The 25272-nt window shown below is 39.4% G+C and overlaps 2 protein-coding genes across 2 annotated transcripts in view; one reads left to right on the top strand and one right to left on the bottom strand.

Moving 5' to 3' along the window:
- Nucleotides 1–5: 5 nt before the first annotated feature.
- Nucleotides 6–16877, top strand: PM20D2 (peptidase M20 domain containing 2; the record flags this gene model as incomplete). The annotated part of the gene is made up of 7 exons (XM_010288994.1): nucleotides 6–59; nucleotides 138–286; nucleotides 3936–4078; nucleotides 7925–8079; nucleotides 11323–11458; nucleotides 15777–15884; nucleotides 16678–16877. Coding segments are annotated over 7 exons (945 nt in total), but the record flags the coding sequence as incomplete, so codon positions are not given.
- A 7899-nt stretch (nucleotides 16878–24776) lies between these two features.
- The window catches only part of GABRR1 (gamma-aminobutyric acid (GABA) A receptor, rho 1), a 15516-nt gene continuing 15020 nt past the window's right edge, over nucleotides 24777–25272 (bottom strand). Inside the window, exon 8 of the mRNA XM_010288992.1 lies at nucleotides 24777–25064. Within this exon, the coding sequence (XP_010287294.1) occupies nucleotides 24777–25064 (288 nt within the window). The remainder of the gene's footprint in view (nucleotides 25065–25272) is intronic.

Genomic DNA, 25272 nt, shown 5'->3' on the forward strand with positions numbered 1-25272 from the left:
CGCTGGGGCTGAAGGCCGCCCTGGAGAGCCTGCCGCAGCCGGCGCCCGTCGCCGTCCAGGTGAGAGCCCTGCCGAGGGCGGAGGCTGTGGCCCCGGTGGACCGGTTTGCCCCTGACTGTTCTGCCTTTGTGCTGCAGATCACGGTGCTGGGGACGCCTGCGGAAGAGCAAGGAGGAGGCAAAATAGACCTGATAAACGCTGGAGCGTTTGACGGCCTGGATGTGGTTTTTATGGCACACCCCTCACAAGAAAACGCAGCTTACCTGCCCGATGTGGCGGAGCACGAGTGAGTGAGCAGGTTCAGGTGGAAAGAGCTGGCTTGTGATTAGCCCTTTCTCCCCCTGCCCGAGTAGGGGAGCTGCTTTGGAAGGGGCTGAACTTAGGGCCGGAGACCTTGCAGGTGCCCTTCAGACAAAGTACTTGCAGTCGACTAAAGAGCCAGGTCACTCTTCTGGACACTGAGCCGTTCTTCCCAAGTGCAGTGTCCAGCCTAACATTAAAAATCCCTGACGGCTCTGAGATAGTCTTGCATGTGTCTTCGAAATTCATTCTCCCTTCTGATGTTTCGAGGCGTTTCTTTTGATACATGCATGTGATTATCTTACCTGTTCAAAAAAAAAGTTTCATTTAAAAAGCATCTTGTTCTTTAAATTTTAGAACATGCAGCTGGAGGGAATCTCAGGAATCCTAGTTCCTTGCTTTCCTGGGTACCAGGTCATGTAGTCCTCTGTACACACTTTATTTTAATCAGTTCTTGAAAACATTTCAGGTTTTCTTTCCCACTTTTTAAAAAGCCAGCCAGCTGAGCTTGACTGCTGTTTGAATCCTTATTAACTTCCAGCCTAAATTTAATCATGGCCATTTTATATCTATTAATTCTCACATAATTTTTTTAATTCAAAGTAGTTCTTGGCTTTTCTTCTTGTTTACTCCCAATATGTATCTATTATAGACAGCAGTCATACTTTCACTCAGCTTTTTCTGCTAACTAGCTATATAACTATTAAGAAATTATGCCTTGTCATCTTTTGATTAGCCCTAGTGTTCTGTGTCGGCACTTGTTCATTTGTACTTGGAGTGATTTGACTTGCCTTGAGGTACTCCTTGCTGAATTACATGACGAGCATTGTACACAGTATATCAGGTGGAATTTCCTTGGACCTTACTCAGCTGATGCTGGGACCATAGTCTCCTCAGCATTTTGGAGATAGCTGGCATGTTTGGGGCTTTCATTTCAGTCATTTTAAGCAACCTCAACTCTTAGGCAAATACTTAAGTCTTTTAAAAATATTTTTTAGTTTCATTCTGTTCTTTTTCTGCCTGTCTGCAAGGCTGTGTTCTTCTTTGATATTATAAATCTTTTGTTTTCATAGTGTCCCAGCAGTAGTTTATCAGTTTTGTTACTACAATTTATGTCATAGTTGCTCGTGATTCCTGAACCCAAGTTCTTGTCTTGTAGAGACTCCACTAGTCACCTCCCTCCAGTGCAATAGTTTTTTTCCAAGTGTTGTGTTTGGCTGTCTCTGACTAAATTCCATGATGTTTGAATAACTGTTTTTCCATCCATTTCTGACTTGATGTACTGAGATCTGTTTTCATCTTGGTTGTGCTACCTTCCAGCTCCTATGTGCTTTATTGGCCATTTTGCTTTTGTCAGTGTTGTTACTGGTAATTAATTTGCTTGTTACTGCTAAGTTTGATGGTAAAACTGACAAGGTTAGCAACACCTAGACTTCCTTACATAGCTAGTGCTTTGCTATAATCCATCACTGTGTTTGTAACGAGTCTTAACTGGTTATTGTAACCTCCTTCAAGACTTATCTCAGCTTGGCTTTTAGTTGCTGTACCTTAAAACTATGTTTATATAATCTTGAAGATGCACTTTTCATGAATAGTTTTGTCTTTCTGTTCATTTCAACTCTTGCAATAGCCTTTTCAGTTTGATGCTTTAAGATTTGGAAATCTCCCTTCAGAGGTGATGGCCTGCTGTAGGATGCAAGTCCTAGGTACCCTTTAAACCTTGAATATGGAGGAGGCATGGAATTGAAGTACTGAGTGAAACAGCTTGCTACCTCCAAAAGCTTGAAATACTCAGCTTATGTCAAGATTTATTTAGTCATGATATTCCAAAGGTACAAAGGCTGTTCTGATGACTTGTAATTGATCTTTTGGTTGTTTCCAAGGAATTTAAGGACTGGTAATCACTAAATTGCCAGTATTGCTACATCTGCAAACTCCAAAGCTGGCTTGTGTCTGAAGTAAAATTAACATATTGGGATAACTGTGGTGAATACATGCCAAAATTTGCTGATTCTTATTCACTTATCCTTCGCCTAATCAACCTGTTTATTGTTGGTCTAACAGGATCCACATTCTTCTGCTAATATTCTTAAACTGGCTTAGGGTTTTGTTATTCACCAAAATCTGTTTTTTTCTGAGAGTATGTGACATTTGTGTAGCAACAGAAGTACAAGAAAAGGAGTGCTGAAATAACTTTTTTTTTCAAGAACATGTTTCTTGGGGGAAAAGATTGCAACGTGACCTGCTGCTTTACTTTGCCTTCCTCTGTTTTTTGGAGAATATCTAGGGATCTGTCCTGCCTTCTTCATGAGTTGATTTGAGGGGTTGCAGTCTCATACTTGGGATGTTAGTGGATAAGTTTTCTTATCTTGATTTCATAATGATAATAAATTTTAAATAAAACTCACTTTACAGAATGGGATGTATGTTTGTCTGGGAGGGTGTGAAAGGATATAGTTAATTTGGATTGCAGGCAGTAGCAGGAGACATTTTCTGCTGCAACAGTATGCTCCATTGTGTCCCTCTTTGCTATCCGGTATTTAAGTTCTGGTGTTAACTTACAGCTGTGGTGTGGTTCAGAACATGAGGGGTCAGTTCAGGGTAAATGGCTAAGTTGGCATCTGTGCAAGACAAGCACAAGCAAGTTAGGCTGGTACTAGCTGGGTAAGCAACAGGTTGTGCGTCTTGGGGGAGCCCCTTGAGCTTGAGGATGAAGTTTATGTAAAGGACTGGGTATTGAGTACAAACAGATTTACTTAAAATATCTAATGTTGATAAACTAATATGTCTGTATTTGATAAGTAGTAATACCTTATGTAGTTGTCAGTATTTAATGTTTACTTCTCATGTAAAGAGTTTTCATACAATTTGAAATACTAAATTGTTTTGTAACACTAATATAAATGGCCCTCATAAGATGAAGCCAAGCATGAATTCTTACTGGATGTGTGGTATTTTGACTTCTACGAAATTGGAGGATAACCTTTGCACTATATTCCTTCCTTGTTGCAAGCCTTTCTACCAGCATTTTTGAGGTGTGCAGGGAAAGAACATCCTTGCTGTGGCGTGGTAATGTATATTTTATACTAGGCTATGCCTTTACTGCAGCTTTAAAACTTGACATTTGTTATTTAGGCATGGCTTATATGTGATCTTAGTAGTGTGCTTTTGCTGTCTTATAAACTGTACACATTTTGTTGAAGTTTGACAAGAATTAGGATGATCAACTTCTAATTTTGAATCAGAGAAAAGGGTATGTTATCCTCTGAGAAGAATGTTAGTAACTTTTAAGTCTCAGAACAGTCAGGAGGTATAAAAAAAGTGTTGGAGACATTTAATTAGTATGTAAAGCCTGTACTTCTCAGGAAGAGGCTGTTTAGTGGTATTCTACCAGTAGCTTTTTTGCCTGGTTGGCTCTTGATACTGTTCATTCCATTGGTTTTCTAGAACTCTTTCAGCATCTTCCTGCACTCAAAGGTAGTTCAACTTTGCAACAGTGTAGTGCCAGGTAAATGGTTTGGTGTTCTGCTGCACAAAACTTTAACAAATACTTGTGTGAACAAATGGAACTTTTTATTTTAGAGGCTTTTTTCAGTGAATGAAAAAACAAATAAGCAATGCTTTTTATTTCCTAGTGTGACTGTGAAATACTATGGAAAAGCTTCTCATGCTGCTGCTTATCCTTGGGAAGGAGTTAATGCATTAGATGCTGCTGTTCTTGCATACAACAATCTGTCTGTTTTAAGACAGCAAATGAAACCGACCTGGAGAGTTCATGGTGAGATCTTCATTAAATCTAATTACCAGCAAGTAAGAGTTTAGGCTGTTGAAATACTAACTTACAAAATTGCACAATTTAAAATATTGCATTATTGCACTACATTAGTATAGTCACTTCAGATATGAAATAGCACCGCTTAATTTAAACAGTTTGTCTGTAATCTTTGAAATCATGTCTGTGTTCAGAACTAACTTCTGAAAACAGGTTTATGGGTCAGATTCAAAAGAGGACACTGGTACCTAGGTAGAAGCTAGACAAATTTTAAGTCTTTGCACTTGAAGTTGCAGTTCAGAAAGGAAAAAAAGTGCTAAGTTTATTTTGGCACATGGCCTTGAATTCCTTGAAGTTAATGTACATGTTTTTGCAAAGGTTAAGACTAAATGTTTCTGAAAAGCTTCTGAAAAATAAAGTATTACTTACTGCATCATTTTTACAGTAGACATTCCGTTAATTAGATAGCATTTATATTGACATTTATGGAAAGGACTAGTGGTCTAGAGTGACTGAAGTTTATTTGCTGAAGTACAAAAAAAGTGATGGCTGAAGCCAATAGTTCTGGTTAGTAGCCCAATCAACCACGTGTGCAGTGCATTCCAATATTTAATATCTAGTAGACCTTGAAGTAAAAAGGTAATTTTGCAGTAAGACATGTTAACCATTAAGCTTGACTTGTACTTCATCATCATGCATTTCTTTTTGTTTCAAAAGTTGAAATGGAAGCTGCCCTTTAGCTAGAAATCTAGGTTTTCCTTATTACATCCAATATAACTCTTTCCAAGTTGAAATTAAGAAACTTTGCCATTTCTACAGGACTTCTGAATGTAGAACTGTTTGTTTGGAATACTTGTTATGAGCTTAAAACTTCCAGAAGTCCTGAGCCAATGATCATTATATGTTGTAACTGCTTGTGCTGTGTAATACATGTGTGTATTTCTCTCCAGGGTATCTGAATGGAGTCTGGAAACCCTAACCCTTTTGACTGTAGATGATGTTTGCAGTTCTGCTGTGCAGCATTCACAAATGAATTTCAGGCAGAGAGCATAGCCTTAGCTCTGTGTCCTATTGCTGTGTAGGAAACAAGGCACTTAATTATGAGTTTTGGTGTCTGAAATTCATGTGTTGCAGGTTTAAGATTGGAGGTGCCCAGGTCTTCTATTTGATCTAAGGCTAAAACTCTAAATACTGCTTTCTTCATAGTTTCTAAAGGCTACATGGGTGATGTAGGCAAAACAACAAAGTATTTAAAACAAGCCTCTAGAGGTAACACTTACTGAACCACAGCAAAACTTAAATTACTGTGATACAACTGCTGTCATAAACCTGGTTTTCAAACTGGAAATATTTAAAATACCTTTGGGAAAGTATAAGCAGCCAGAATGAGATTTAATTTTAGGAATGCTTTCTTTACAACAGTGTGTTGGGGGTCTTGTGTCGCAGGCTTGCAGTAGCAGCCATGGCTGACATAAGTGATGCTAAAAATCTTAGTGTTAACCCACTAACAAGAACTGAAATAGTTTCTATTACTTGAAGTCCAGAATTTCTAAGCAATGTTTTATGTACTTGAACAATGTTTATTTGAGTTCATCTAATATTTGATAAGCTTCTTTCTTCCCTGCTTATGAGAGGAGTAAATGTTGTCCCCTTGAAAAAAAGGAATGTAGATTTTTTTCTGTTCAAGAAGTTGTATTAAACAGGCTGTAAAAAAGTTCTATCTAGAAGCAGGCCAAACTAGATGCTACTAGTAGTGTGCAGGCAGCTTCCTTGTAAGCTAAATCTGCTATCCAGTCCATACTGCAGTTGCTTTGGAATTTAAGTGTAGACGTACTCTTAGACTCTATCCAGTTCCATTTACAAATATGTTGGAAGACAAATGAAAACTGTTCACTCATTAAACTAGTTTTGAACAAACATGTTACGATGTGTGTCATGCAAATTTGCATGATTACTTGCTGACTTACTGGTTCCTTTTCTGTGATGTCTGTCCCTTTCATCTGAGCTGTTCCTTTTGTTATGGACTAGTGCTGATACTGGTTTAATTCAGCACTTTGATTACTTTGTATTTGAGATTGGAAAAGTTTTGCTTGAGGTGGGAGTTCATATTCTTAATAGGTTTTCTGTAACAAAAGTAAAGATTTGTTGCCTATTTGCATCCTGAGAGTGCTGTCTTTACAGGCTACAGTGACACATCAGTAACTGTGCAGTATTTCCATTTAATCATAGAATCATTTAGGTTAGAGACATTTAAAATCGAGTCCAACTGTTAACATAATGGTGCCAAGTCCAACACTAAACCATGTCCCTAAGCACCACATCTACATGTCTTTTTAATACCCCCAGGGATGGTGACTCAACCACTTTCCTGGGCAGTGTGTTCCAATGCTTGACAACCCTTTCAGTGAAAAAAATTATCCTGATATCCAATTTAAATCTCCCCTGGTACAACTTGAGGCTTTCTTCTCATCCTATCACTCATTACTTGGGAGAAGAGACTGACATGCACCTTGTTACAGCCTCCTTTCAGGTAGTTGTAGAGAGCAATAAGGTCTGCCCTAAGCCTCCTTTTCTCCAGGCTAAACAACCTAGTGCTGATACTGGTTTAATTCAGCACTTTGATTACTTTGTATTTGAGATTGGAAAAGTTTTGCTTGAGGTGGGAGTTCATATTCTTAATAGGTTTTCTGTAACAAAAGTAAAGATTTGTTGCCTATTTGCATCCTGAGAGTGCTGTCTTTACAGGCTACAGTGACACATCAGTAACTGTGCAGTATTTCCATTTAATCATAGAATCATTTAGGTTAGAGACATTTAAAATCGAGTCCAACTGTTAACATAATGGTGCCAAGTCCAACACTAAACCATGTCCCTAAGCACCACATCTACATGTCTTTTTAATACCCCCAGGGATGGTGACTCAACCACTTTCCTGGGCAGTGTGTTCCAATGCTTGACAACCCTTTCAGTGAAAAAAATTATCCTGATATCCAATTTAAATCTCCCCTGGTACAACTTGAGGCTTTCTTCTCATCCTATCACTCATTACTTGGGAGAAGAGACTGACATGCACCTTGTTACAGCCTCCTTTCAGGTAGTTGTAGAGAGCAATAAGGTCTGCCCTAAGCCTCCTTTTCTCCAGGCTAAACAACCTCAGTTCCCTCAGCCGCTCCTTGTAAGACTTGTGCTCCAGACCCTTCACCAGCTTCGTTGCCCTTTGGACACAAGGTACATTTCAGGTAGATAGTATCTCTGGTTCTACAGAAAACAAGTCATAATCCTCATATTGAGGATAAGAGGCCAAGGAAACAAGCAGCCTGTTGAAAGCTATGAGCTGTTAATGTACTGAAATCTAATGTAGAATTGAAGTCTGCAACATACATGTTATTCCAGTGTTGCTGAGAAATGCAACTTAACTCAATTTCTCTCCAAGCTGGCAAAATAAGTTGGAAACATCCTACTTGAGGAAAGCTTTAAAAGTTGGAATCCAAGCCTTTATAACAAAATTTTTTCTTTCACTGGCAGTCAGATTGCTTGATGACTCTGCATTGAATTTCAGGGGATTAATTACAAATGCTAGTTTGGCTTGTCTTTAGGTTTGTAAGAGTTGTCTAACCAAAGAATGCAATGAAATTGTGCTGAAAAACATGTACATGTTCCACTTAATCTGGTGTGATGAAGAAAATTTGTCCACATACTGTATTTTTTACATTCTTTATACATTTCATGCTCAGCTGATGTTTTATTGCTTTTTGTATATATACCTAGCCCTGTAGTGAAACTCCTTACTCAAAAACTGAAGATCAAGCATTTGTATTTAACATTAATAACATGACTTTTCCCTTTTTGCAGGTGTAATAAAAAATGGTGGTGTGAAACCTAACATCATTCCTTCTTACACTGAACTAGAGTTTTACTTGCGTGCCCCTTCAATGAAAGATCTTTCTGTTCTGACAGAGAAGGTTGAAAACTGCTTCAAGTCTGCAGCACTGGCCACAGGATGCAACGTAAGAATGTATTCATGGTCATGTATTTACTATGCTGGAGATAAGGTAGGCCAGAATAGGAAATTGAGGCTTACAGCATTTGTCTGCATGGTGTTTAGTGGAAAGAAAGTTAAAAATTCTGTGATACTATTTGCTGTTCTGTTGCTTTATGTCCTGAAAGAAAGCCTTGGTTTATAAATAGAATGCTACAGAATCACAGAATAATCTTAGCTTGGGGGAGACCTCCCAAGGTCATGTAGTGTAACCCTCTGTTCAGAGCAGGAGCAGTTAGAGCAGATTGCTCAGTGCCATGTGGATGTCGGAGTACCTCCAAGGATGAAATTCTACAACCTCTCTCAACAGTGCTCTAACTACCTCATGGTGAGCAAGGTTTTTCCTGATGTTTATACTGTGATGACTGAGCACTGGAACAGGTTTCCTGGAGAGACTGGTATTTCCAACCTGGGAGATAATCAAAAGCTGCATTGATATGGTCCTGGGCAACCAGCTCCAGGTGACCCTGCTTGAGCAGGGGAGTTGGACAAGATGATGTCCAGAGGTGCTTTCCAGTTTCAACCAACTTCTGTGATTCTGTTGTTTCTAGTAGGAATTTCCTTTGTTGCTTCTCATTATATCACTGAGCATGTCTGAGAAGTCTGGTCCTGTCTTCTCTGTCCCTTCCACATCTGGTAACTGTAGATAGCAATAAGATCTCCCTTTAACCTTTTTTTCTGAAGGCTCAAACCAAGTTCCTTCAGCCTTTCCTTGTATGTCATGTTCTCCAGCACCCCAATAATCTTGGTGACCTTCCTCTGGACTTGGTTCACTCTTGAGGAGCACAGAACTGAACACAGTACATCAGATGTGGTCTCACAGGAGTTGTCTGCATCAGTAGTAAAGATATTAAAATAATAATGGCACCAGTGTTCATTGCAGATGGATGCTACAAGTAACAGGGAGCAATTTGGATTCTTGTGCCACTGATCATAACACTTTGAGCCTGAATGTATTCTGTGTCCACTGAGCCAGACATATCATCTTAAAGTTAAGCTTGGACATGCACAGTCTGATCTTCCATGAATTTATGCTGGATAGTTACAATTGCCTTGTGATTCATGTGCTTGGACATGGGTCTTAGGAGGATTTATTTGCTCCATAATCTTGCCAGGAGCTTGAGGATAGGATGGTCTGACCAGTCTGTAATTTCAAAGGTCCGCCTGGCCCTTCAAGATGGATGGGACCTTTAGTTCTTTCTGTGACCAGGTGACCCACCTAGTGGATGAGGGATAGGCTGTGGATGTTGTCTACCTGGACTTTTGTAAAGCCTTTGACGCTGTCTCCCACAGCATTCTGAAGAAACTTGTGTCCTAAACAGGTGCATTCTTCACTGGGTAAAGAACTGGTTGGACAGCTGAGCTCAGACTTATGGTGAATGGAGCTAAATCCAGTTGGCAGCTGGTCACAAGCGGTGTTCCCCAGGGCTCAGTTTTGGGGCTGATTTTGTTCAATATCTTTATTGATGATTTGAATGAGGGGATTGAGTGCTCCCTCAGTAAGTTTGCAGATGATGCTAAGGTGGGTGGGAGTGTTGATCTGCTGGAGGGCAGGAGGGGTCTGCAGGAGGGATCTGGACAGGCTGGATCGATGGATCGAGATCAGCTGTATGAGGTTTAATAAGGCCAAGTGCTGGGTCCCGCACTTTGGTTGCAACAACCCCATGCAATGCTACAGGCTTGGGGAAGAGTGTCTGGAAAGCTGCCTAGCAGAAAAGGACCTGGAGGTGCTGATTGACAGTGGCTGAACATGAGCCAGCAGTGTGCTCAGGTGGCCAAGAAGGCCAACAGCATCCTGGCCTGTATCAGAACTGGTGTGGCCAGCAGGAGTAGGGAAATGATTGTGCTCCTGTGCTTGGCACTAGTGCGACCACACCTCAACTGCTGTGTTCAGTTTTGGGCCCCTCACTACAAGAAGGATGTTGAGGTGCTGGAGTGTGTCCAGACAAGGGCAACAAAGCTGGTGAGAGGCCTGGAGAAGAAGTCTTATGAGGTGTGGCTGAGGGAACTGGGGTTGTTTACCCTGGAGGGCTGAGGGGGGGAGACCTTATCGCACTCTACAACTACCATTGTGGTGAGGTGGGTGTTGGTCTCTTCTCCCAAGTAACTAGTGATAGGATGAGAGGAAATGTCCTCAAGTAGTACCAGGGGAGGTTTAGATTGGATATTAGGAAAAAATTCTTTACTGAGAGGGTGATCAAACATTGGAACAGGCTGCCCAGGGAGAGGTGGTGGAGTCACCATCACTGGAAGTGTTCAAAAAAAGTGTGGATGTGGCACTTCAGGACATGGTTTAGTGGGCATGGTGGTGTTGTGTTGATGATTGAACTTGATGATCTTAAAGGTCTTTTCCAACCTCAATGATTCTGTGATTCACTGAGCTGGAGCATTCCTCTCTTTCTTTTGCCCCTGAGGCTCATGTAGCAACCAAATGTGAAAAAAATGAGTAATTTTTTTCAGTTAGCATTCTTCTCATTATTTAGTAAATGAAGCTGTCTCTCCTGTAGCTGTTACCTTGCAATGCATTGCTAAGATAGGCGGTTCTACCTGCTCTGTAGTTACAGGTTGATGACTAATAGAGCTGTGAAAAGAATGTCTATGCTCATCAGAACAAATAGGCATATGGTGTATATGAATGTGAGCTAGTCAGTTTTAAGGATGCTGTTTTCCTAGTGTGGCCCCTCCAGTCTAGCTAGAAAAGGTTTTCAGAAGGTGTACTTCATGCACTTCAAGATCTCTTCTGAAACTTGATGTAAGTATGTTTTTTACATTTGTTTTTTAACTTCTTGCCTATGTGAAGTCATTTCATGAATGGGTCTGTAGTTACTGGAATTTTTCTAAACAAAAATAGTAAAATAGGATTTGGTGAAAGACTAAATTGATTTCCATGTAATTTAATAGTACCTGCGGTGGAGATGATTAGAAGCTGTTACATGAAACATTTGCTTACTAATTTTGGAGATGGTTTTTGTGAAATCCATGTTTCTGGCATTGGCTGTCTGGTGCAAGCTTAACAGAACACCAGCTGTGTTTTGATCAAGGCTAATATTTGGCACAATGCTATACTTTTGAAAGAAATTTGGCACTTACGTCTGTTTTGACATGGGCTTGAAGTGTGGACATGTATTTAACTTTGCCAGGCTTTACATTGTTTACATTAAACTGGCTTATGTTGGTGAAAAATACGTAATTGTTTGGGTTTTTTGTCTAGGTGGAAATAAAAGGTGGTGAAAATGATTACTACAATGTGCTTCCAAATAAGAGTCTGCAGGAAGTTTACAAAGAGAATGGAAAGAAGCTTGGAATAGAGTTTATATCAGAAGACTGCATCTTGAATGGCTTATCAGGTAACATGAACTGGTTTTTTATGACAAGCTTAGATTGATCAACTCTTCAAGTGTATAAAATAATGGGATAGAGGTAGTTTAAGCATAGTTTGGTCAGAAGAAAAACAAATTAGAAAATTGAAGCTCTGTGAAAGAATTGTACCTCTGTCCTGTGTTTCTGTATTTGTTGCAGAATCTGAGAAGTTTTCCCAACAGGTATGGAAAGCAGTAATGTTTTTGGATAATATTTCTGAAAATATTTCAAGTAAGAAGCAGTTTGGTTGGGGGGAAGGATGGAAAGAGAAGAACTGTCTACTAAGAACGTGAGGATGTGGAATGAATTGCAGCTCATTCTGTCTCTTTGAATGAGAGTCCTGGTTTATGCTGTGAATGAAGATGAGATTTAGTTTTAGGTAGCCTTGTTTAACAATATTTTCCAAGCTTACATACAAATAAATGTCCTAGCATCTAACTAATATTTTAGAGGGAGTTTTGGAAGTGATTTTTAAGTGGAAGTTTAAGCATCTTGGTAACCCTAATTTAAACTTCTTTCCATTAACAGGTAATTCTGTGCTTCTAATTTTAGTTATCGAGTTCAACAGATTAGTTTTCGGAAGGGTGCTGTTCAAGTAGGTGTTGACTTCTGGGTTTTGACTATGTCTCAAACTATTTCACTTTCTTTGATCTCTCAGAGGTATAGTAACAGGAGTGTGAATTCTTGAATGCTTAGGTGGGTTTCTCATTACCTTTAACAGTTTTTTTCCAGAACCTTACAGGAGCTCTGTTCAAGTCTTGTAATTGTTGCTGATACTTTATAGCCTTCACTACTGATCATAACTGTATATATAAATGTTTTTAATCCACTCATATTAAAGGTTTTTTCTTTGGTTAGAAGGAAAAGATTGTTTTCAGTAAAAAATAGTTGTTCTAATTAGTTTGATTGCAGAACTAATCTTCTCTATTAAATGCAGATTATCTTTGGATAGATGAGATCTTGGTGTTTGGAGATAGAGTTCTCCAGACTTCTGGGTGGGAGGAGACAGCATATTTAATGGCGTTCTGGTTGCTTTTTCTCTTATTTATTACTTCCCTTCCAAACTAAGGCAACACTAGCATATTTTTTCCAATGGGTTTATTTTCTTAGGTTTGAAAACAAATTGTAACTAAAGGCAGATTTCTTTTTTTCTTTATTCAGTGTGGTACAAATAAGCTTTACTACTTTTGCTCATTTAGCTTAAGAAAGGGTCTGAGGAACTGTATTTAGAATGTTTACTGTAGTGAAACTATGGAGCTCTGCTAGTTGCTTCCTTCAAACCATTGTATTAAGGATGAAGATCATGAATGCTGGTGATCCTGCTGGTTCAGAGGACTTTGAATCAACTTAGTAGAGACATGTAACTGTAATAGTGCTTTCATATGTAAATTACATTATATGCTAAATGCTAAACATTAACTTGCTTAAACTGAAACTCTCCATATGCCTGTCCTGCCTTTAAATTGCTTGTCAAATGTCAAAATATGCTTGAGCAATTATGTTTTTATTGCATACTGCAGCAGGCCTTACTGAATTTTCTTTCCACAGTTACTTCTCTGAATTTTTGTGGTGGGGATGCAGGACTGATAACAAAGCACAGTCTCCAGAGACATAGGAGTGGAATTTTGTATGCTGCCCTTTTGGGAGGGGTTGAGTGTTTTGTCTCATCTTTTTCAAGACCTCTATTTCTGTTTAGTTTTCATATGGTTTTCAATGTTTTCTTTTAGGATATCAGTTTCTTCTGTTGAAAGGGAAGGAAGATAGCTCAGTTGCTTCTCCATGTCTGTGCAGCAGAAAAGTCGTTAACAGATGAGCATACTCGCTGCCACCTCTACATGGGTATTAGTATCGGTCTGCTTACAGGTATCGCTCTAGGCAGCTAAGAATTATGAAGAATTCCTGTAGTCCATCACACTACCTTGTGTGTGCCTTGTGCATACTGCACTCATTTGTCACCCAGCCAGGATGATGGGAAGTAATGTGAATCTGAGTTAGCTTTGACCAGGTGCCATGACCTCTTTGTTCTTCTGCTGGTAGGGTAGCTCTACTACAGGACACTGACAACCTCTCAAAGCAGATGGGTTAGTTTAGCATGCCTTAGTTGAGGCACCCATGCTTGTGATAACTTCTGATATTTTTAGCATTCATGGGGTTCATTGGCTTTCTGTGCACAAGACTGATATAGATAATCATAAGAAGGAGCCAGTATGTTTTGAAAATACCACTTTTGAATCTTGGGCCTGTATATAAATGCTTCCTGAAATCTTTTGCATTTTCCCCTCCATTCATGTTTGTGGTAATACTGGCTTCCATTACATGCTCAGTGACTTGAAGAGGCTTCAGTATCAGCTTCAGGATATTTTTGAAAGGTGGGAGCTCCCAGTACTCTTCTGCTGGAGATAGCACACAAGTCTGTGTATTGCATTCATAACTGTGCAATTATTTATGCTTCTGGAAGCAATCCTGATCTGCACATCTCGAGTAAGCATACATTTCCAGATGGAAAACCACTGGAACACCTGATGTGTTAAACATACTGCTAGGTTATTACCACTAAAGGGTGTAACATTTTTTTCTGGTAGAGGGGATGATTTGACTGTCACTTTTTTATTAAAAGCTGCCTGGATTTTTAAGCTCTCCATCTTACCAGAAAATGTCAACTTTACATTCAGCAAAAATAACTTGTAAACTGATAGTAGATTGGATATGGATAGAATTTCAAGTAGAATTACATGACTGAGAGCTGGGATGCACTGAAATTTCTAATGCTTCATTTTCTGGGTGAGAGCAGGGAAAAAGGCCAACACAGTCTCTCCAGCATTTTGTGTATTAGGACTTAGTAAGGCAAGTCTGGAACTCTTGGTTTAGTCTGGAGTAGGCAGAACTTCTAGACTTCTTTCCAGGCTGACCAAAGAATGGACCAGTAGTGTAGACTACTGAAAATTAAAATAACTTGTTGCTGTGCCAAGAGTTGGATTTTCTTCAAATGCATACTGAATTTATGGGAGAAGATAATTTTTTTTGGACAAGTCTTGCTGCTTCCATTTGTCTGTAGGCAGAGCAAATAGCAAGCTAGTCTTGTTCTCTTTGATTACATCATATATAGGCTTTGTGGACTCACTTTTAGTAACTATATGCTTCCATGTAAAATCTATATTCTTCAATCATTTCATTACTAAGTCTTAAGACATAGCAATATCTTCTCTCCATAAAGTGTCATGGTATGGAGGTTACCTGATGTGTTACAAATAATTTGAAGTCTTTGGAACAATCATTTTATATGCCATTGCTAATGAAAAAAAACAACAACCTTGCAGCTCTGATTGGGCTGAAAAAAGTTAGAGATCTTAGTTGGTCATCCCTATTTTTCCCCACTGTGAAACAGTGCTTCCTCTGGTATCTGAATTTCACAGTAACTGGTATATTGATTTCTCCAGCTTCTAAATGTCATTAACAAATACTGAGTGGAATTAATGTTTGGGTAAAAAAAACACTCAGGAAGTAATTGCAGACTCTTGAATGTTTTACTATGAAGGATCTACTACTACTGGATGGTATCATTAAATAGATAAGGCAGTGGTTTGAGATAGGTAGTATCGCTAGCAAACATACTGATGTTGCTAGTCAGACATGAAAGAATGATCATTAAAATCTGCAGCATTGCTATAAAGAATTTTATGTCTACAAAGCCCTAGTGTCTTGTCTGGAGTTTAGTTCTTACCTCATTATTTTAAGAATGATTCTGCTTTACTGTTTCCATAACTGAGAATAATCAAAAAGCACAGGAAATAGTTGTCCTCAGTGTGTTTTTGTTCAAAGATAGATTGTTCCTACTTCAGTGTCCCCTACCCAGCGCTGAACGTTTGCATACTGGTGAAAAGCGGTAACTGTTGGGCCTGGTTCTAAAGGCTGTAGCAGGAAAATAGCTGGACTGCTTGAAACTTCCAAGGTTTGCAGCTTTCATTGTTTCTGAATTAACAGCTTACTATCAGGAGATGCTTGATAAAAAATTAACAGTAAATGGAATAGGAACATGCTGATACATCTTCCTGCAGTCCAGTAACTGATCACTGATCAGAAGTGCACCAGAGAGCAGCATCTGAAGATAGCTAGTTAGGGAAAACATCTGTGAGGGAGATTTTTGTATGGATGATGACTCATTAAGAATGCTTTTATTTTAGTATTTGGGGCAAAGGATATTCTGGTTTAGATATGGGCTGGAGATAATATCTATTATTCGTTTTCTTACAGCATTCAAAACTCTTCAACGCTTGTTCATTAAGTAAATTTCTATGCTACTTCTAGGTTCCACGGACTTTGGAAATGTTACATTTGTAGTCCCTGGGCTTCATCCTTATTTTTATATTGGCTCTGATGCATTGAATCATACTGAGCAGTACACAGAAGCTGCAGGTGAGTGGAAGTGAAAAGCATTATAGGTTTATATTTAGAACCCGTATGCATTATAGAGACTGGTTGCTGACTCTTCACTACAGCAAATCTAGAAATTATAAATATTTCAAATTACAGAGATTAAAGCTTGCTACTGTGTAGCAAATGTAAGTACTAGATCTGAGAGTGGCTGCATGTGAATATCTATATAGAAATGGAGTTGCTTTCTTCAAGCATGATGGGAACTGAGCTGAATATGGACCCGAAACAATCAATTTAAACTGTAGAGTTGCAGAAAAAAGCTGACAAAATGTAGAATTTCCATTTTTATGTTTAAAGTTAAATGTATATGGGAAGGATGACCACTCCTTGTACTAAAAGCTTGACTTAGTATACTGTCTAGGCAGAAGAAATTAGAAGTATTATCCCTAGCAGCATATTCAGAAGAGTTTCTAAGCATGAGTGAGAAGGTAAATAAAAGTAATTTTTACTCTTAAAGCACAATACTCGAAAACTGTAATAGAGATAATGGTATAAAACTCTGCTTTTTCTAAAAAGGAAAATGTGAACACTCATTTTCCTGTTTTCAGTCTTAGTTGTTTACATCAGTAGCAGAAAGTTAAGTATTTGCATGTGAAAACTTGCTTTGAGGCATCAGAAAATAGCCATACTTTATTCATGCAAGTAGATTTTTAAGAAACTCTTCTTGCAGTTGAAACCTGAAGATCTTATTTTATAGAATATGCCTTATGCGGTAAGCTAGTGGTTTGTATCTAATATTAGTAATCTAACCTGAACTTTCTTTTTTCTCCAGGGTCACAGAATGCTCAGTTCTATGTTTTGCGCACAGCAAAAGCTTTGGCAATGACAGCACTGGATGTCATTTTCAAGCCAAGTCTGCTAGAAGAAGTCAGGGAAGACTTTAGACAGGTGAAGCTAAAAGAAGAGGGGCGAATAAATCCAGTAGAACCTAATGAGTCTGGCATTGGCATAGGGGCATGTGCATCACACTAAACTTCTCAGTAGGATTGACTTAATGGAGATGCTGTATTTGACTCCCAGAAATGGCTGGATAAGCACGTAGCTGATGAAGTGTTGAATTTTTTTTTTGGACTTTAGGAGAAGCAAATAGTATCATTGCTTTCAAAAAGTGCAATTTCATCTAGTGGTAATGTTTGCTGTATTCAATATGGTGATGAATTTCAGAGAGAGATCTCAAATATGTTATCTTTAAGTTGTGGTGTTGAATAAATGATAGTGTTTAGATCCCTTGTCAGTGATTTTCTATGTATTGCTAAAGTAATATTCCTTGTAGGGGAAATATGGCATTTATATAGAAATTTTTGTTCTAAAATGAGCACTATTCACTTGGTGATGATAGGCTGAATCTGATCTGTGAAGCCTTTCTCTCTGGCCAGTTGCTTTTTCTTGGGACAAGATAAGAGGCTTAAAACCTGAGCTGTTTTCACTGGGGAGAAGGATGTATGTTTGGAAGCATGCCTGGTTTTGATGATAGTAGCTTCTAGCAATGGAAGAGAACTGTTTGTATGGAAATGCCATCTGTAAAGGTTCATTGTCCTGAAATGTGTTGACCTTCCTCCTAATGAATTTTGGAGTTGTGGAGAAGTCATTCATCAAAGCCAGAAAGCAACTAAATGTTTATTTGTTTAAACACATTTACTGCAGAAAAATGCAGGTGGACCTTTTTAAAGTTCTACTCTAGGGTAATACAAGGTGTTGCCCTAGCTTAAGGATGTATATAAATTTAGCTGAACCAGTGGAAATCTTTTTCACAAGGATGCAAGTGTGGTACCATGAAGCACTAAATGAAGGTAACCTTAAATTGGTTGTGTGCAGCCCCCTGTAGTAAGATCTGAAGCTCGCACTGAGGATTGCTTGTGCTGTAACTGGCTTCTCAAACCTGTTCCCGTATCATAAGCATTAGATCTGTTAAGTCTTGCCAGTTTTCTTTTCTGTGTGTTGTGTGGCTAGTCTGTTTAATCCTTGTTTTACTTCCCAGAGACAATGTGAATTTTATGTAGGTAGTGTTTTGTGTGTCCAAATGTGTTAGGAATTTTTTAAATTAGCATATTAAAGGACTACATGGATACATAGAGAAGGAACTAACCTTTTGTTTGGGCACAAATTGCTGAGTCAATGGGCAGACTTGAGTAGAAAAAGCAGCTTATTGGTTAACCTTTTCCTAAGTATAGGTATTATAGTAGGCTTCTGAAAAGAAGTCAGGTAAACTGTATTCCCCAGGAAGTCAGAATATCCAAAATAATTTCAGAAACCTTGTTTTTAAGAGCACAAGTCTCTACATGGTAAACTCTAGAATTCTAATCATAATTTATATTTTATTTCTCTAATTTATAATTTTTGAAAAAACAGATTCCTTATCTTGGTTAAACTGTGCACTCCCTCTGCATTTCAGCACACTGTAACACAGACCTCCAGCTGTTATTTAAGAATTCTATGGAGATTTACCCTTCTTAGAAGGAAAAAAAAGTGTGACTAGGCTGGCTTCTGTTTGTATGTCAAGTAGACAGTGTAGACAGCATAATTTGGCTGGTTTTAGATTTTCTGGTACTTCAGCCTCTGTGCTTGTAATAGGGCACAGACTATCTGTTAATACATTAAATGTGCAGTGTCTTTGGAAAAAAGAAGTGTTTATCTGGTTCAGTAAGGATGAGAGGCACAATTAAAGGTGTTTGTTTTGTATTACAAGACAATTACTTGAAAAGTTGTGCATGACCATAAGTACTCCAGGTTCTGAGTGGGTCTGTACTTGCACCAGTATCCTTGCTTTCATTAGCAGACAGCTTTGACAGATGAATGCATGAGACAGATGAGGGTTGGACACTGAACTATAGGTGTCCAGGCTAGGAAGTTGGATATTAAATCCAGCTGAAATTTGGTCCAAAGTTTGTCAAAGGAACTTTCCCCTTAACTTTTAAACCCTGCCATGCCAGTTTTCGGATGCAATTACAATTCATTAAGTTCTACCAGGTTAACAAGCTGGTTTATGAATTCCCTTAATGTGACTTTTTATCTCCTCCTGCATGAACTGCTTCTTGCTTTGCTGTTCTTAATATTCAGTGTTGGGATCCCAGTGATAGCAATACGTGCTGCATCGCTGTGTTTCCCACGGGCTGATGTGCATTCCAGCCTTCTCAGTTCTCTTTGCCCAGACTAGCTGGCTGTTGGCTGTATTATGTCCAAGATCATTTAATGAAACATTTCTGTGCTAAAAGCATGTCTTAATTTTGTTGTAATCGTTGCTGGAATTAAAATGAAACTGAAATACTGCTTAGAGGGGTTGATATCAATAAAGCATTTTAGTTGTGGCTGAATTTTATTGTCCTTTGATTAATATTGGGGTGCTGCATGACTTCATTTGAATAGTGTGTTTGATTTTTCCCCTCCTCCCCCTAGTTTGGTATGATTATGTAAGTGAGGGTGTTTTAAGCTTTCCATTTCAGCCTGTCATAATGAGCAGGGTTTTTTGGGGGAGGGTTAATGCTTTCCAAATACGATACTTAATGGTAGTCTTTTATAATCTTAGGGCTGTTTTAACTATTAAAACCTGTTTGAATTCATAGCATAATAGGAATAGTGCTTGAGAGGGCTCTCTGGAAGATCTGTGTTAGGCTAAACCTGGTCCAGCCTCCAGCCTCAAGTGGGATTATCACCAACACTAGGTCAGGTGAGCTTGATTTTTGTTTTTTGCTAAATCCTGGAAACCTCCAAGGATAGAGACTTTCAGCTTCCCTGGCAAGTCAGTTCTGATTTCTCAGAACATTTGTTCTTAAGGTCCAGAACTAAAGCAGTTTGGGATTTAATGTTAGGATTTTACGATCACAATGATATTATAGATGGGAGAAATCTGTTTCCTGTGGGAATAAAAGTTACTTTGATTTTCAGTAATTTGTGCTCATAAATCACATGTATATGAAAATCTGGCATGTTTTTTTAAAAATTACCCTAACTGCAGTCTTCCCCAAGCTGTTTGTAGTTTAAGAATATTGGAATATTTGTCAAGGATGGTACTTTTAGCAATGAATCCAGATGTGTAGGTAATAAAGTATAATTGCAGAAATGATTCTGAGCAGCTGTTTAAGGATGAGGTGATTATGTCCAGACTTTGTGAGGAACTTAAAGCTTTTGCCAGCCTATGAAGCTACAGTGTTTTCTTATTTAATATCTGTCCAGAACTTGAATAAAAGATATGCCTGGTTTAAAGCAAAACAAAAAATTAACCATGGAATGTAAGGGCTTTCTTTTTGTGAAAAGGTTTGAAGGAAAGAACTTGTAACCAGTTCAGTTACAACTTAAATTGAGTTAAACTGCTTGGTGTAGAAGGGTCCAGCAGCCTTTCTTCAAACAGTGAATGGGAAGCAGCTTTACATTCTTGTGAATCATATCTCTGTAGTCATTTCGTTCCCATTGTCCGACTGCTCTGTACCTGATCATGCTGTGGTCACAGAGAGCAAGATTGTTCCTGTGGAGAAGAGGCATAACACATTAGCTGTTGAAGTAAGCCTTTGTCTAGTATTGAGTGATCTTCTCATAACTTGCTAAGGGCATTCTTTAAAAGAGATTTTTATTTAAAGCAAAGCGTTTAGGATTAAATAATTTTAAAAGAAAAAGTCAGTCTACATGATATCCTGTTTTTCCCTAGGGTTTACTATTTCCTGGTCCTGCAAGTAGCAGCCTTCCACAGAGCTTTTGTCTGCCAGCCTGTCTGGTTGGCTGCTGCTGGCACCCATGTTTTGTTGCTTTTATTAGGGAGCAAAAGTGCATCCCTCTCAAGAGTTCTTGCCCAAGCTCTCCATTAAGCCAAAGCTGGGTAAGGTTGCTGCTGGTTTAGATTCATTTAGGCACTAACAGATGCCAAAAGTATCTGACAAACTCATCAAGGACTTTTCTCTGCCACAACTGCACCTGAATGTCCTTATTTAAACATACAGTGAGAAGCCAAATGCCTCAGTCCTGGGCAAGAATGAAGTCCACTTGGTTGTGGATAGTCCTAACAGCCATTTATGCAGTGCTGTAGAGTACCTACATGAAGTTGTCTTTTCAGCTGTTTAGTCTCAAAGGTAACTAGCAAATGAAATAACGGCTCATCTCTGCTTCTCAAAACCCCATGGAGGGGTAAAAGCACACAAATGTAGTACATGTTCATTGGAATTACATTGCTGGAGTCTTTTTTTTTTCCTAACAACTGTTTCATAAGTACTTAAAATTCATCAGGAGCTGTAACTTTCCTTAGTTTTCCTGCTTATATGCACATTTGGTTCCTGGAGACCAAAACATGCTTCACACCCTACAATTTGTTCAGCTTTCATGGATTTGTTTCAGTGTCCGGATGGCCCTGGCACATTGTACCACCTGAGCAGGGTGTGTCCCATTGCAGAACATGGTACAGGCGGTCTCAGAGTAGCTTTTCATTTCTCTTTGCTGCCTCAGTGCTCCACCAAATGCTGTGCTGCCATGTGAGCGAGCACGGGATGCGTTCTCACTATTCTATCTGTTGCTGACTGAAGTTTGCCTCCTTGCTGCTTCACCCTATCAGTAATTATCAGCTTCCTTAAAGACTATTAAAGGCTTCGGTCTCCAAAGCTCTTAATCTGGACATGCTCAGAGGCAGAACTCGTGTCTATCCGTAATCCTCACAGATACACTTCACCGTCTAAAAACAGCATCATCCCAGGCTGAGCTTTGGGTTAACCTCTGAGAAATTGGTCTGAACCAAAGTATCACCCAAGAAAGAGTGAGGACTGTGAAGGGGACAGTCTGGGGTGGAAAGCTTGATGTCATCTCCTTGGTGATCCTGAGTGTGCATGCAGGCTTCTCATCAGAGCCCTGCCTGTGACGTCCAGGGCTCTCCTGCCCTACCAGTGTCGCAGGATTTAAGGACATTTGGTATTTGACTGGATCAGGTCCTGAGCAGGAAGGTCTTCCATACATGTATAAATTCAGGGAGATCATTCTTGTGAAGGTAGAAAACGCACAATGCTGTACAAATGTGAAGTTTTATTGTGATTTTGAGTGTTTCTAGAAATAAATGAAAACAAATCACTTTTTTATTGTGGAAATGGAAAGTAGCACAGTTAATGGTTGGATGCAAAAACCACACACAGAAAGGTTAAAAGCCAAACCACTCTGTATGTAAATGTATTTAATGAGTACAGTTGCTAATTGCAAACACTGGCTGTATACAACATATCCTGTATTTATAGAATACATCTATATACACATTTATATAAGACTGAAAAGGCACTAGAGTTTCCCATATAAAACACAAGTAAATTAACAATGTAAATCCAAATGTGGAGGCTGGGGAATCTGTCTAGGGAGAGGTGCTGGAAAGGAAACTTTGAAAATCAACATGGGAAGTTGGAAACCAGTCTGCTTCTGAAAACCAGGGAATTCAAAAGTCCAGATCCCATTTGTATCTTCAAAATCTCCCTAAATTTACTGGTCAGATGCCAAATAATGTATGTAGTATGAGATTAACGAGTCTATAAAGGAATGTACAGTACTGCAGCAAACTACATAGCATTAAGCTTCTTAGGAAGCTGGAGAGCTTACTATAAAATCTGGTACTCCTGTTCATGCTGTTCTTAAATTGTAGAAATAAATGGATTCTTACAACACTGAGAATCTAAATACATTCCTCTGCAAGTAGTGCCCAAGAGATCTTGGAACTATTTGTGGGAGAAGCTGCCATTGGATAAGGAACAAAGTACAGTGGCCAAACCTGGTGGCCAGCCTTTCATCTGCTTTTGTCAGAGTGACCTTTGACTGAAATGTTTATGGTTTAAGAAAATAGGTATATTCTTAATCTCTTGGAAGAAGCCTACTGGAGAATAATATAGTATGAAGGAAACAAAGCTAAAATAGTATGTGTATGTGGAAAAAAAGCTAGGTAGAAAAGAGGAGCGAAACTTCTTATGGGTGTGTCTTTTAACAATTTTTAGCTTTTGTGATTTCATTGCCTCACCTATGGAGTGTAGGCTGTAAGGGCAAGTGAGCCTGGGTAGTTTTGCAAGGTCATGATTTTAACAGTTGTAAGAAATGCTGAGTATGTTTACATGACATTTATTTACATAGGAAATGAAATCGACAACCAGCAGTGTTCAAACAACTGCAATGTCTGTGTCACGAGCCTGATGGTTGAGCGGCAGATCAGTCAGTCTGGGGCAGATTTCACGCAAGAATATTCACTTTCCTTCTGAAGACACAACTGCTTTGGCCTAATTCTCAGAGCAGCTCCACCTGTAAAAGACAACAGCATCTGCTGCGCAGGGAATAATGAATTTCCTGGTGTGCAGAACTGTGCATATGTAAAGTCCTGTTAATCAAAACCTGTGGTTGGCTTTGTGGATGTGGGTGTATAACACAAGGCGGCAGCCCGACTGGATGACCACACTTTCTGAGACACCTTTGGTGCTCCTGTTATTGTAAAGGGCCCTGACTCCATTCAACCGACTCTTGACTTCCTGCAACAATTTATTACTTCTGCATTACAGATTTTGCTTTTCCCATATGGAGTATTTATGCTGACTGGTTGCTCTGCAGAAACTGAGGGAGAGTTGGGACTTAAGTCAATATTGAGTGCCCCCAGCTCCAGCTGTGTCTCCTTGCTCCTGCCCTGCGGGTGCTGAGCCTGCTCCAAGGACACGGTGGGTTGCAGAGTGCCGGGGGGATGGATGTAGCGTGAAAGCGGAGTCGATTGGTTATACCTGGGTCCGCAGTGGAGCTGCTGTCTCATGGTAGAAGCTACTTTTCACTTCATTCCAAAGTTTTTGGCATGGTATCTTTAGTAACTCAAATATTAAGTCCTTGATACTTCTTTTGTCAGCTGTTGAGTACCTTTCTATTATGCTTTTACTAAAAACAGATGAAGTAGGCTTTTCCTGGAAGCGAGTACAATTACTGGTAGCTTTACAGGCTGCAACAGGTTCTCAGGCTGTACAGACCAGTATTGCTCAGACCATCACAGAGAAAAAAGGCTTCTCCTGGAGTAGTTTTATTCTTTTTGTAGACACCTGATTGTCTTCACTGGATCATTTTGTATAGAAACCTGTTTCCTCTCCCAGGAAACTCAAGAGCAAAACTCCCACTGACCCAAATGAGCAGATCCAAGGAGAGCTCCTGTGTTTCCCAGAGGATTTGGTTAGCATTGCAGGAAGTCTGGCTTTTGTTAATTCCTTAGTAAATGTACATTGCAAGTCATATTTTAAAAAGATAGTCAAAACAGCTTGGAAAGTTTTCTTTGTTTTAAATATGATCAAGGCAAAGCACAAGTCTGAAAGTATTCCTGGGTGGACCTGTGAGTGCGGTACTGCTAGGGCAGCATGCATTAAACAGTGAAAGCAAGCTATAGCCATCCATAAACTCACCGAATCGTTTCCCAGTACTGGATATTTTGTGTTTGTAATGACAATTTCTGACCTCATCCTGCAAACACGCAAGTATTTGCATATTCTTGTGTTTATTGATATTGAAGGTGACAAGTCTGCTGAGTTGAGAGATGTATGCGTGCACTCAGGTACCTAGGGAATTCGGATTTCAGGGGCACAAAATGGAGGATGCACCATATATAAGCAACTGGCAATGATAGTCACTTGTTAAAATAGTTTACAGTGGCCTGTGAGGCACAAGAAGGAACATAGCACAGCTTTAAATAAGTATAAAATTTTAGATTGTATATCCTATATTTTGCTGAAACGTGAAACTTGCACAATTATTTATGCCACAGATGAGTTGCATCTAATAAAAAAATTAAGTGCTGAAAAAAAATCAATCTTCCAGTTAAAACAATTCTCCATTTTCTTTCTGTTAGCCTATGAGACTGTACTTTCATTTAATGTCATGATGCTCTGTGACTACAGAAGTTACATATATTTATGAAAAAATGGACCAGTATATCAAATTAAATAGAATGTATGCACCAGGGAATATTATCCTGGAGTACTTGTCAATGGCATGAGTGTCGATCCGCATGCTGACGTATCTCTGGTTTTTCCTCCTGCCCGAGCCCCTTTCAGACCCCAGCGCCAGCTGCACCATCATTCGGTCTTGTTTGTCTCCATTCTCGGACACATAGTGCCCCAGTTCGTGCACATCCCCATCGTTGTAGCTGCCGTCCATCATCATGGGCCGAGGCTGAGGTAGGCTGCACGCACAGGGAAGCTGTGGACACAGGTAAGTGCGGGATGCTTTTGAGTTGTCTCCAGACATACACAGACGTCCCTTTTCTCCTTGCAAAAGCAAAGGAGGGGACAAGCCTGGGGAATTCAGGCTGCTGGGACACAAAAGGGAGAATGAGAGGATGGAGCTGGGCAGCAGCTTTTGCTTCTCTAGTTTCATGTCTGCAAGACACCAACACAGTCAGGGAAAG

Source organism: Phaethon lepturus, unplaced genomic scaffold, assembly GCF_000687285.1.
Source record: "Phaethon lepturus isolate BGI_N335 unplaced genomic scaffold, ASM68728v1 scaffold8076, whole genome shotgun sequence".
Taxonomy (NCBI): domain Eukaryota; kingdom Metazoa; phylum Chordata; class Aves; order Phaethontiformes; family Phaethontidae; genus Phaethon; species Phaethon lepturus.